This window comes from Spermophilus citellus (assembly GCF_964194105.1).
Source record: "Spermophilus citellus genome assembly, chromosome: 6".
Classification (NCBI taxonomy): Eukaryota; Metazoa; Chordata; class Mammalia; order Rodentia; family Sciuridae; genus Spermophilus; species Spermophilus citellus.
Window position 1 is genome coordinate 153,591,066 of NC_138187.1, and position 12,714 is coordinate 153,603,779.

Consider the following 12,714-nt stretch of genomic DNA (forward strand, 5'->3'; position numbering starts at 1 on the left):
TTGGTTAACTGGTCTATTTTCTGTGTGGAAGACAGTATAAAGTTAAGAGAATTTAGAATTAGGGATAGGTTAAAATGCTAGCTTTACTACCTATGACATAAGTGTCCTTGGATAAATCACTAATTTTACTGAAAACTCAGTTTCCTTATGTGTAAAGCAGTGATAATATCCTTTGTTGCTGTGAGGATTAAATAAAAATATGTGTAAATAGCTAAGTTCCTGGCACTCAAATAGATACTTTAATTTGATGATTAAATTAATAAATGCCAGAGGCACAGGTGTTACAAAGGACCAATAAAAGCACAGAAATTTTGGCTAAAGTAACTGACCTTCTAACACTTAAAGAGCATTAAGTGTGAAACCAAATGCCTTAAAAACTTGAAATCTATTATTATTGGACATTTTCAGGTAGAAGCTGGATGACACCCTTGTCTGATGATGACATGGGAAAGGACTCTTGTGATGAGTAAGAGGTTCAGAATGATTCTATAATGAACACAGTGATTTATTATCTTATCACTCAGCTTATTTATTAGCTTATCACTAAGCTTGCAGAATGTTTAATAGAGAATCAGCCAGAAACAGGAACATCTAAGAGAATATGCATACTGGAGGTAAGAGGTCATAAGAGCCCCAACTAGCACAACAGCAGTAGGAATGAAAAAGAACAAGCAAGGAACTTTAAAAAAGAAAAATTAATGGAAAATGGACTAAAGGAAGAGGAGAAAACAGAATGAGGAAGATAATAAAAACCAGGTTTCCAGCCTGGGGGACAGAATCAGAAAGGTTTCTAGAACTGGGGGGGGAAGCCAAACTTAGGAGTCATGCAAACAGCACAGTTATCACAGTTATGTGGCATGAAGCACTACTCTGCTTAAAAAAAAAAAAAAGTAGAAACAATTCAATTACCTAGAATTACTTATCTACCATTATTAATGATTTTTCATTTAAGAGAACATGGACACCAATCTTGCATAAGCCTAATCATTCAGAAAATTTTTATTTGAATATTTTAATACTCAACATTTTAATATTTAATGTTTGAAGCAAAAATATGCTTAGAAATCTTCAGATTTTTAAAAAAGAGGATAAAATGTACCACTACATTAATATAAAAAAATTTTTAATCCTTTACTTTTGAACAACATTAAAAACATTTTGGGCTTCACATGTACATTAACTTCGATATTTAATATTCTTTCTAGTTGTATATGGACACAATACCTTTATTTTATCAATTTATTTTATGTGATACTAATGATCGAACCCAATGCTCCCCACGTGTTAGGCAAGGCCTCCCCCACTGAGCCCCAACCCCAGCACTAACTTCCTTTTTCTAATGTCTAACCTCTAACTGTTTGATCAGACTGGCTTCTTGGGCTTTCAGTCTTTCCTTTTGTCTTTTTTTCTGTTCCTTCTTCAACTGGTCCACAACTGATTTTCTTTTCCGCAGCTCATCCTTTAGAGCTCTGATTCTGCCTTCAATGTCACTCTGATCAGATGTAGTTTCTAAAAGAAATGCAAAATCTTCAGTTTTAACTAAAGGATAGTTAACTTAGTAACCACTAATGAAAAGCTGTAATATAATACTTCATTTAAACAGTCAATCTAATACATAAAATTTAGAAATTGGAGCTTCTAAAAAATTTAATAAATGATTCCTTTATTTTCCATAAGTTCTTTTTTTCTTAGTTCTTCCTATTGATTTTCACTTTCTAATTGTACTATTTTACTATCTGAAATTGTAAGTAAATCTTGAGGTATGAAGGAAATCTTGGTAAGATATGTAGCTGAAGTTGAAAATTTTTAGGTTAGAAATTTGTAGATTCTACAAGGAATTATTTCGGTTGATAAGGTAATCATATTTTACTACCCATTTCCTTAATTATTAACATATAGTTTAATTTTTTTGGGGGGGACACCAGGGATTCAACTCAGGGGCAGTCTGACCACTAAGCTACATCCCCAGCCCTATTTTGAATTTTATTTTGAGACAGGGTCTCACTGAGTTGCCTAGCACCTTGCTTTTTGCTAAGGCTGGTTTTGAACTTGCGATCCTCCCGTCTCAGCCTCCCGAGCAGCTGGGATTACAGGTGTGTGACACCACACCCAGCTAGTTTAATATTTTTAAAGTCATATTAAACCCACTGGAATTTTATCATTTCAGATAGACTGAGTCATTAGCTGATGCCTTAATACCACATTCTTTGAAAGTTCTTAAAATATCTAAAATTACTGAAATGAAGCTGGCTAAATCTTGTTTTCTCCCCAATAGTACAAACAAACACATGAGATAACCAGTCATGGTAATATCAATGAAAAAGCCATGTGTCATACGCATGCCATGAAAACAAACAGATATCATTTAAAGACACTGCTTAGTCCACTCGACATGGAAATTACATAGTATAAAAATGATTGTTCCTCACACCTCCTGGAACCATACAATGACGTCATTTCCACACACTAATGTTGAGTGAGATGTTTAACAGCCTTAGAACAGAAATACTATTATATACAAATCTGAAGACTCAGTACAACATTGCATTACAAACCAGATTTTTACCAGGAACCTCATATTAAATTGTATAAGAACTAGCTATGCTTTAAAGTCCTCTGGGTATAGACCGATGAGTGAAATAGTTGGGTCAAATGATGGTTCCATTCCAAGTTTTCTAAGGAGTCTCCATACTGCTTTCCAGAGTGGTTGCACCAATTTGCAGTGCCAGCAGCAATGTAGTGAGATGAAATCTTGGAGTAGTTTTGATTTGCATTTCTCTGATTACTAGAGATGTTGAACATTTCTTCAAATATTTGTTGATCAATTGTATATCTTCTCCTGAGAAGTGTCAGTTCAATTCCTTTACTCATTTATTGATTTGGTTAATTCATTCTAATGCAAAAGATTATAGTCCTTTTTAAAAAATTTTATTTTAGATGTTGATGAACATTTATTTTATTCATTTATTTATATGCACTGCTGAGAATTGAACCCAGTGCCTCACACAGGCCAGGTAAGTGCTCTACCACTCAGTCACAACCCAGCTCCAAGATTATAGTCTTTTTAAAAAACAGTGTGATCTAAATACCTGGGCTAGAAATAACAAAATCTGAGTTCCTGTCATTTCCATGACACTGAATTAAGGTGGATTAGGAAAATTCTACCTGTCTCATACCAGCAGTAGCATTATACTGAGTCTTTATCGTGGGCAAAGCTCACTGATTGTTGATTGACACTCTTTAAAAAAAAAGTAATGACAAAGACCATTTTTAAAGTCTGTATCCACTATCTAGGTGTTTCACCTGACCAATTTCTAGAACTGGTGTGACAATTAAATAAGGTACTTAGAAAACGTGGCATAGTGCCTGAAATATTATAAAAACAAAACAATAAAAACAAAAAAGTTATCAGCCTAAGTGTCCATTATGGATAAATGTGCAATGAAAATGTGAATTATATAGAAAATGGAATACTATTTAGCCTCAAAAAGGAAGGAAAATCCTGTCATTTGCAATACAGATAAACATGAAGGACATTATGTTAAGTGAAATAAGCCAGGCAGAAAGATAAATACCACAAGATCTCAATTATATGTGAAATCTAACCAAGTAGGACTCATAGAAGCAAAGAGCAGAATGCTGGTTACCGATGGATGGAGTGGGGCTAAGGAAATATTTGAAGAATATGAAATTTCAAGTGCTCACTTCGGCAGCACATACACTAAAATTGGAATGATAGAAGATAAGCACAGCACCTGTGCAAGGATAACATTCATATTTAAAAAAAAAGAAACAAAGAATATGAAATTTCAGTAGACAGGAGAAATAAGTTCAAGAGATGATTACAGTTAATAACAATGTGAGTAGATTTTAAGTATTTTTATTACAATGACAACTATGTGAGGTCATGTACATGTTAATGAGCAGCATTCTTCAATATATGTTCAAAACTCCACATTGTACATGATGAATATTACAAATTTTTGCCAAAATAACTTAAAAATATTTTTTTAAATGGAGGTAGTAACATTATTAACACAAAACAAACATTTTTATGTAGCCATGTTTCGGGTTGTATATTTCTTGGCTTAAAACTAAAAACAGGTGATAAGGAGACAACAACTGATCATCTTCTTTCCTCAAATTTTCTTTTAATTTCTGAAGGAAACGATTGATTGGTTTCAGCATTAAACTTTTCTGAGTGCTTAGTATTGGCTGGTTTTATACTGATTTAATTGATGATTCTAGTACAAGGGCTGGAAGACTGCAACTTGAGCTAAAAATGATAATCTAAGATAAACCCATAACTTTGGATCTCCTAAAACTGTGTATTCGTTAGCCTGATATGAGTTGTGTACTTCCAAACCTTTGGGGTGCTGCTTCATTAACTACTGTAGGGAGACCATTACACTCTTACAGACTTAGTTTTAATTTTGCCCCCAAAATGATTATTTTAAATTAATATATTTAAAAAATTGTATAAGCCAACTTTGATTTTCTAATAAAAAATATTTTTTATGGTGTGAAGACTCAATAGCAATTGATGAAAAACTTACAGTTTTAAATAAATGACCTTGGGAAATGTTTGTATTTTCAAGTACTAACTAAATTTGTATTTTTAAGAGTCCATATAAAAGGCTACAAAAGTGATTGACAATACATTGTGATCTACCTAAATTTAGTATTGCAGCATAGTATTGACTGATTGATCGATTGATTGATTGTAGGTCGACAGCATGCCTTTATTTTATTTGTTTATTTTTATGTGGTGCTGAGGATTGAACCCAGTGCCTCACACATACAAGACATAGTGTTTTTTAAAAATAATCAATAACACCTAAGAGAATCTCTAAGAAAAAAAATAATTAACCCAAGCCAGCTCTCTATATGTTTTTTTTTTTTAGAAAGAGAGAGAGAATTTTTAATATTTATTTTTTTAGTTCTCGGCGGACACAACATCTTTGTTGGTATGTGGTGCTGAGGATCGAACCCGGGCCGCACGCATGCCAGGCGAGCGCGCTACCGCTTGAGCCACATCCCCAGCCCATTACTATGTTGTTTTTATGGAAATCTCTCTGTAAGATTTTTTTGGGAGGTGGAAGAAATGGGAAGTGGCAGGCAAATGATACTTTAGTTTGTTTAAACACATCAAGACAAAAATAATCTGGACAGAATAATTTGATTATTGCTCATATGCTAACTGTATTTACTTAGTTGATAACAAACTCTCCATCACTTAAGTAAAGGTATTATATAACCCTACCACATTAAAGTTTATAAAGACTGTCTATAATTATTTCATCATGAAGAGGTAGAATGCACCTGTAGTTTAGAAATCTCAGAGCTATTTTTCTAAAATTAGTCTTACTTGGATAAGTTTTATCAATAAAATAGTATTTTACATATATTATCATTAATGCTTAGTACAGAACTCATTCAGGGTGGTTAGAACTTTATTCCATTGCTCCAGATAGAAACAGATAACCTGGTATGGAAAGAAAGTTACAAATAACAGATCCAAGATAAGAACCCATGTTTCCAAGTACATATCAAATTTGTCTACTGATATGTTATTCAACTAGCAATAACTATTCACCAGATATGTAAAATATACAAAAATATTAATAACTTTCCAAAGATAAATATGAAAGACAAGATTCTTCAACTGCTTGACCCAAACTGTTTTTTATAGATATATTAATTACAACATTATTTATATGTGTATATATATATTAATTACTAAATTATATATATGTATTAATTACTACACTATTTGCAAATGTGAAAAACTTGAGAAAATCTAACTGACCATCACTAGGAAAATATTTATAGTACATCTACCTTTTGAAATATTATGTAGATACTCAAAATAATTCAGGCGATCTACTGAATATGGATGTGAGAAAATGTCATGATTTACTATTTTCTGAAACATGGAAAATGAAAGCTCAAGATCAAAGACCCATCCCTGCAAAGTTTTCCCCTCCAGTTTTTCCTTACTAAATGTCTATTCTCAAAATAAAACTAAAAATGAGCTCAAAAGGTAATATATTCATCATACCCACCAATATAATCAATACAATATTACTCTTCTTCATTTTATATAAACAGAGCATTGTCTTTATATGCTTCCTGAGGTCGACGTACTCCTTGAAGTCTTCTAGAGTAAAGGTTGTTCATTCTTTTGTAATTATGCTACAGAGATTTGTGGGTGGAGGTTATGGAAAACAGTACTCCCCACTGCCAATTTGCAATCTATTGTTTCTATTACCACCACCACCCTTTTTTTTTAAGAACTGGGGAATGAACCCAGAAGTCTCTACCATTGAGCCACACACTCAGTCCTCTTTATTTTGAGACAGGATCTCTCACTAAATTGCTGAGGTTGGCCTTGAACTTGTGATCCTCTTGCCTCTACCTCCAACTAATTGGGATCACCGGTGTGCATCACCACACCCAGCTACTTTCCTCAAATGAGACTTGTGCCATCCTGTTCCATCATGGTTACATTATTCAAGAAATATTTAATAAATACCTACCGCATGCGATGCAAGAGGTCCTGGCACTACAATTATTAATAAAATAGACTCTCATCTTCATGAATTCATACTCTAGTAGGGGAGATTGCGGAGCAATGGCTGATTACAATATGTGTTGTCTGGGATGACATGCTGAAGTACAGAGCATTATGGAAATATACAGGTAGTGCCTGACAGAAAAAAACTGAACAAATGTTTGATGGAATAAATGTCCACTGATACAAGAGAATAAAACAGTTTATTTTTGAGAAACAGGGATATAATTATCAATGTCAAACAAGGAATTATATGATTTAATCTTGGCAAGTAAAAAAAACCTTACAAATGCTACAAAGGATAAGAGTGTACTAGCATATGGTTAGACAAAATGTATGAAAGAGGAACTCCAATGTAGTACAAAGAAAACAAACTCCTCATAATTAGTCTTACCTGACTGTGTCATAGATAATGACTCATCTGACCAACTATAACAGTGTTGCTGGGATTTGGCAGGCAGACGACATATTCCTCCAGTCCTATGACTTCCTTTGCTAGACTCCTGTTTTGACACAGATGTGCAGCTTTTGTGAGGTGACTATATAAACAGAAAACCAAACAGAAATTATTTGTGATATGGATGTAGAATTCTATTTAAAATTTGAGATACCAGCCAATTAAAGTTAATATTTACAAAGAATTTTATTTTTTTACATTTTGTTTTTTAACTTTATTGAGGTGCAATTCTTAAACAATAAATATACAATTTGACATATTTTACATATGTACCCACCAGAAGCCACTGCCATGATCAAAATAATAAACATATCCATCCCACCCCCAAATTTTCTCATGCTCCTTTGTGATTTTCCTTTTTCACCCCTGCCCCATCTCCAGGCTGTCACTGATCTGCTTCCTGTCACTACAGTTAATATTCTCCACAATGTTAGATAAATAAAATTATACTCATTTTTGTCTGATTTCCTTCACTCAGTATAATTATTTTGAGATTTATCCACGTCGAAGCGCGTATCAATTCATTCCAATTAATTATCCATTCACTATTAAAAGCATTCTTAAGTATTTGTGTGGACATATACATTATCAGTGCTCTAGGATAATACCTTGGAGTTGAATGGATGGGTTATATGACATGTGCATGTTTAATTTTTAAAGGCATTGCTAAATGATCTCTAAAATGATTATACTGGGAGTGGGGTTGTAGCTCAGCAGTAGAGTGCTCACCTAGCACATGCAAGGCACTAAGTTCGATCCTCAGACCACATACAAACAAACAAACAAACAAACAAATAAAGGTATTGTTTCCAACTACAGCTAAAATACATATATTTTTTAAAAAATGACTGTACCATTTACACTCCCACCAGCACTAGATGAGACTTCCAGTTGTTCCGTGCCATCATTAGTACTTGTATGATCAGTCTTACAAAGAGTTTTAAATAACCATGACATAAAAAGTTTACAAATTCTACATATGGATTAAGACCTCAATTTCTCAAGATGGGGATATGGCTCAGTGGTACAGTGCCTGCCTAACATGCATAAGGCTCTAGATTCACTCCCCAGCATTGTTTCAAAAAAAAAAAAAAAAAAACCAACCAAACAAAAAAACCCTTGATTTTTCCTATGCAGGGGTGGGGAAAGCAAGCTTTAAAAAAATTTATAATAAATTAGAAGTGCTTACTGTGATCGTTACCTTCCTTAATCTTTTAATTTAATCTAAAAATACTAATTATGGAATAATTTTATGGGAGGAAAGGAAGGGGGAAAAAAGAGCATAATAAGATCGTCCACAAAAGACTATTACAAAAGATAAAATTTCTACTCTGACATCACACAGAAGTGAGAATGCCTGATTTGATTCCATGCTGTCACTTCCTACCCCTGTCACTTTAGGCAAGTTTCCTAGCCTGCTAATCTTCAGAGTAGAAATTATAATTGTGTCTATAGAATCATATGAAAATTAAATGAGATAATCCAGGTAAAGCATTTAGTATGCTGTCTGGAACTAGTTAAATCACACTCAATAAACATTAGCTTTCAGTATAAAAAACACTTTGAGACACTACTAGTTTTAATTTCCTAGATATATTTTCCTGTGAGCAAAAAAAAATTCATTTTTAATATTCAATAACTTTGTAGCTATCATGAACCTCAACAATGCTGCTGTATAGAATTGTGTCAAAATGCAGTTTGGTCATAAATTCCTAGAAGGTAGGAAATATGCTATGAGTAAATTATCTATACAAGAAATCTATTGGTCATATTATAAATTTTAAAATGACCAACATGATAGTCAATTAAAAGCTTTTAAAGGTCTTAAAACTCTTTTCAAATATGTGCCCAAGAATATTATAATACAGTATTTTCATCATAACAAGGAATTAGCTCTTCATTGAATAAAAATATTTTCCTCCAAACCTTTCAGGTGCTATACAACATACATGAATCAAATTCATTTTTCAACAGGGGGCATGCAGATAATTCTTCACATCCATATTAAAAATGAAGATTCTAAAAAGGATATTCTATTTTTTAAAACTGATAGGCACTAACCATGTATATGTTTACTAAATATCTAATTGTTATGCTAACTTCTTTATACACTTTATAAAACCAAAAATATGTTTCTATCTTTTAGTTTGAGAGATAATTTTTTAATATTTATTTTTTAGTTTTCGGTGGACACAACATCTTTATTTTTTTTTTTATGTGGTGCTGAGGATCAAACCCAGTGCCCCGCACATGCCAGGTGAGCGCGCTACCGCTTGAGCTACATCCCCAGCCCAATATGTTTCTATCTTGAGTTTTTTATTGTCGAGAGTCACAGCTAAAGGGGCCCCAGCACACTTCCAGCTGCCGGCTGATGATTGGCTCACAGTGGCCCCAGCAACATCTAGCTGATTGGCTCCTCTGCGGTGATGTTCATTGGGCTGTTTCCGCGCCCTTCAGACTGCCAGCTGATGATTGGCTCACAGCGGCCCCAGCAACATCTAGCTGATTGGCTCCTCTGCGGTGATGCTCATTGGGCTGTTTCCCTGCCCTTTCAGACCACGGAGCTGCTCACCGGGGGACTTCTTTGGCTCCGCCCATGCGACCCAGCCAATCGGCCTCGAGAGCAGGAGGACTGTGGGAGAGGGAGAGGCTGGTGTTGGGGAGAGAGGCTTGTGGGAAGCCGGTGGTGGCAGTTGGGCTCTGAGGGTTTTTTCCTGAGGAGCTGTTTTGTTTGGCGTGTGTAGTTCTAAAAATAAAGTTAGTTTCTTTTGACAAGTGGCTCCTGAATTGTGCCCAGCAAGACTGCGGCATTTGTTGGCCCATATGGGGAGCGACTGAGGGTCAGTAAACTGCTCGCCCCTCAGGGCAGGGCAAGAGGATGGGTAGCCATTCAAAGATTCCTCTTTTGTTTTGCTTCATTTTTGTTTTAAGTTGCCTGTCCCTGGAGATGAGTGAGACGGAAGAAAAACCGCTCACATCTGAGGAAAAACTATTTGCGTCTGAGGAACAGATAGGGAGAAAGGACGGATGGACATTTCAGGAGGATAGAAAGGTTGATATAATGATTTTGTATGGTTCCATTTTTATTTCATTCTGTCTCGGTTTTGTTTGGCGTCATCTTATTGGGTTGTATTATAGTAGAAATACGGGATCAGAAATTAGTAAAAAACAAACCGAAAGACTGTTAAGTAAATTGTTAGAGGAAGGAGGCATCTCAGTAAAATCAAGAACAGTCAGGGCATACGTTGATACAATACAAAAATGTAGCCCATGGCTTTTTAAGGAGTTGTTGTTAAATATATCACAGTGGGACCATCATGGTGAAGATTTAAAAAGAATAGAAAAGAAAAGCCCAGGAACAACTCTGCCAGTTGGCACATTGACATTGTGGGCGTTGGTATCTGGTTTGCTTAGTCCAAAGCCTTCAGTTCAGACAATGGTAGAGGAAGGAGAAGACATATTGATTCAAGTAAAAGAGAAGGTCTCTCAAGTTAGTCAGACAGAGGAAAAGATTCAAGTAAAAGAGAAGGTCTCTCGAGCTAGTCAGACAGAGGAAAAGATTCAAGTAAAAGAGAAGGTCTCTCAAGTTAGTCAGACAGAGGAAAAGATTCAAGTAAAAGAGAAGGTCTCTCGAACTAGTCAGACAGAGGAAGAAAGTGTAAAGCAGAAAAAGTGATCAGGGGAAAAGTTACAACAGGAGACTGCTACTAATGCCTTTCTATCAGAGGGCGTAAGTGTCCAACCAACAGCACCACCTCTACAAGAGACTGCTACTAACACCATTCTATCACCAGAGGGCATAAGTGTCCAATGAACAGCACCACCTCCATATGCTAGGAGGCTCCCAACCCCCACAGTTGATAGTTGGGATCCTGAGACAGGATCTCAAGTATTAACATGCCCTGTATTTGAGGTAGGAGGGCAGCGAATTTACCATGGTTTAAATTTCAAAACAGTGAAGCAGCTAAAAGAGGCTGTAACAACCTATGGTCCTCAAGCACCCTTCACTGTAAGCTTGGTCGAATCCATTAACAACTTGAACATGACGCCAGCAGATTGGGCTAATATGTGTAAAGCTGTGCTAAATGGAAGACAATACCTGTTATGGAAGGTTGCCAATGAGGAATTTTGCAAGGAGACGGCTAGGCAAAATGCAGCAGCTGGTTATCCTCAGAGAAATCTAGATATGTTGTTAGGAAAGGGACCTTATGAGGATCAGCAGCAACAAATTGCATATGATCCTGGCGTATACTCACAAATTGCTGTAGAGGCGATTAGGGCATGGAAGACTTTACAAGGACATGGAGGTTTACAAGGTCAATTATCTAAGATAATGCAAGGAGCTAATGAACCTTACACTGAATTTGTAGATAGGCTTATTCAAACAGCTACCAGAGTTTTTGGGAATACAGAACAAGCAATGCCATTAATAAAACAACTGGCTTATGACCAAGCGAATCGTTGGTGCAGAGATATCATTAGACCATGGAAACATGAAGATTTAAACACATATATTAAATTATGTAGAGACATTAATGAACAAGAGCAAGTCATGGCAGCTGCAGTAAAACAGGCTTTAGATGCCAGAGACATTAATGAACAAGGGCAAATTGTGGCAGCTGCAGTAAAACAGGCTTTAGATTCCAGGCCAAGAACATGCTACAATTGTGAACAAATAGGGCATTTTAAAAGGAATTGTCCCATAGGAGGAGGGTTTAACAAAACTAGGTATCAAAGGAGTAGAATACCGGGTATTTGCCCACGATGCCGTAGAGGGAGACATTGGGCTAATGAATGCCGTTCTCAAACCACCATAGAGGGTACTCCATTATCAAAAAACGAACAAGGACCAAGTGTTTATCCACGATATCGTGGAGAAAGGCATCGGGCTCCATTGCCAAAAAATGGACAGGGGGGCCCAATGCTCCGGGGCCCCAAACCACAAATATACAGAGCACTGGAGGAACCCAGCAACCCCATCAGGGTAGTGCCCAGGACACATTGTCCATCAGATCCCTCATCAGACAAACCAGAGGGAGCGCAGGGTTGGACATCTGCGCCTCCACCAGATCAGTACTAACTCCAGAGATGGGAGTTCAAATCATTCCCACAGGGTAAAAGGACCTTTTCCCAAAGGAACAGTAGGCTTATTATTGGGACGCAGCTCTTCTACTCTAAAAGGACTTATGATAAGTCCTGGGGTAATTGATCCCGATTATGAAGGTGAAATAAAAATTAGAGCCAGTTCTCCAAAGGGTATATCGGTAATTTCACCAGGAGATAGAATAGCACAGTTACTAATAATACCAAGCCTACATGATAAATTTTCCAGTCATGCTGTAGAAAGAGGTTCCAAGGGATTAGGCTCCACAGGTGTAGATTGGGCTATGCTTTCTTTAAATTTAGATTCTCGCCCCATGCTAAAACTAAATATTCAAGGACATAAATTTAATGGGCTATTGGATACAGGTGCAGACCTTAGCATCATCTCTCGTCAAGAATGGCCAAAACATTGGCCATTACAACAAGCCACTCAAACGCTTCGAGGCCTAGGAGTGGTGACTAATCCCCACAGAAGTACAATGGTATTAGATTGGAAGGATCCTGAAGGATGTGAAGGAACTATACAGCCATATGTATTGGATCATCTTCCCGTAAATTTATGGGGACGAGATATCCTAGA

At 36.1% G+C, this 12,714-nt stretch overlaps 1 protein-coding gene and 1 long non-coding RNA gene across 12 annotated transcripts in view; one reads left to right on the forward strand and one right to left on the reverse strand.

Annotated features, from left to right (window-relative positions):
- The window catches only part of LOC308650944, a 902,096-nt gene that overhangs the window by 876,191 nt on the left and 13,191 nt on the right, over positions 1–12,714 (forward strand). The gene's annotated exons all lie outside the window — the stretch shown is intronic.
- The window catches only part of CEP350 (centrosomal protein 350), a 170,072-nt gene that overhangs the window by 29,036 nt on the left and 128,322 nt on the right, over positions 1–12,714 (reverse strand). For all 11 annotated transcript variants that reach the window (XM_081297495.1, XM_081297494.1, XM_081297503.1 and 8 more), the window contains 2 exons: positions 6,969–7,113; positions 1,349–1,509 (listed from right to left, as the gene is read on the reverse strand). In XM_081297495.1, the coding sequence (XP_081153621.1) occupies positions 1,349–1,509; positions 6,969–7,113 (306 nt within the window). The remainder of the gene's footprint in view (positions 1–1,348; positions 1,510–6,968; positions 7,114–12,714) is intronic.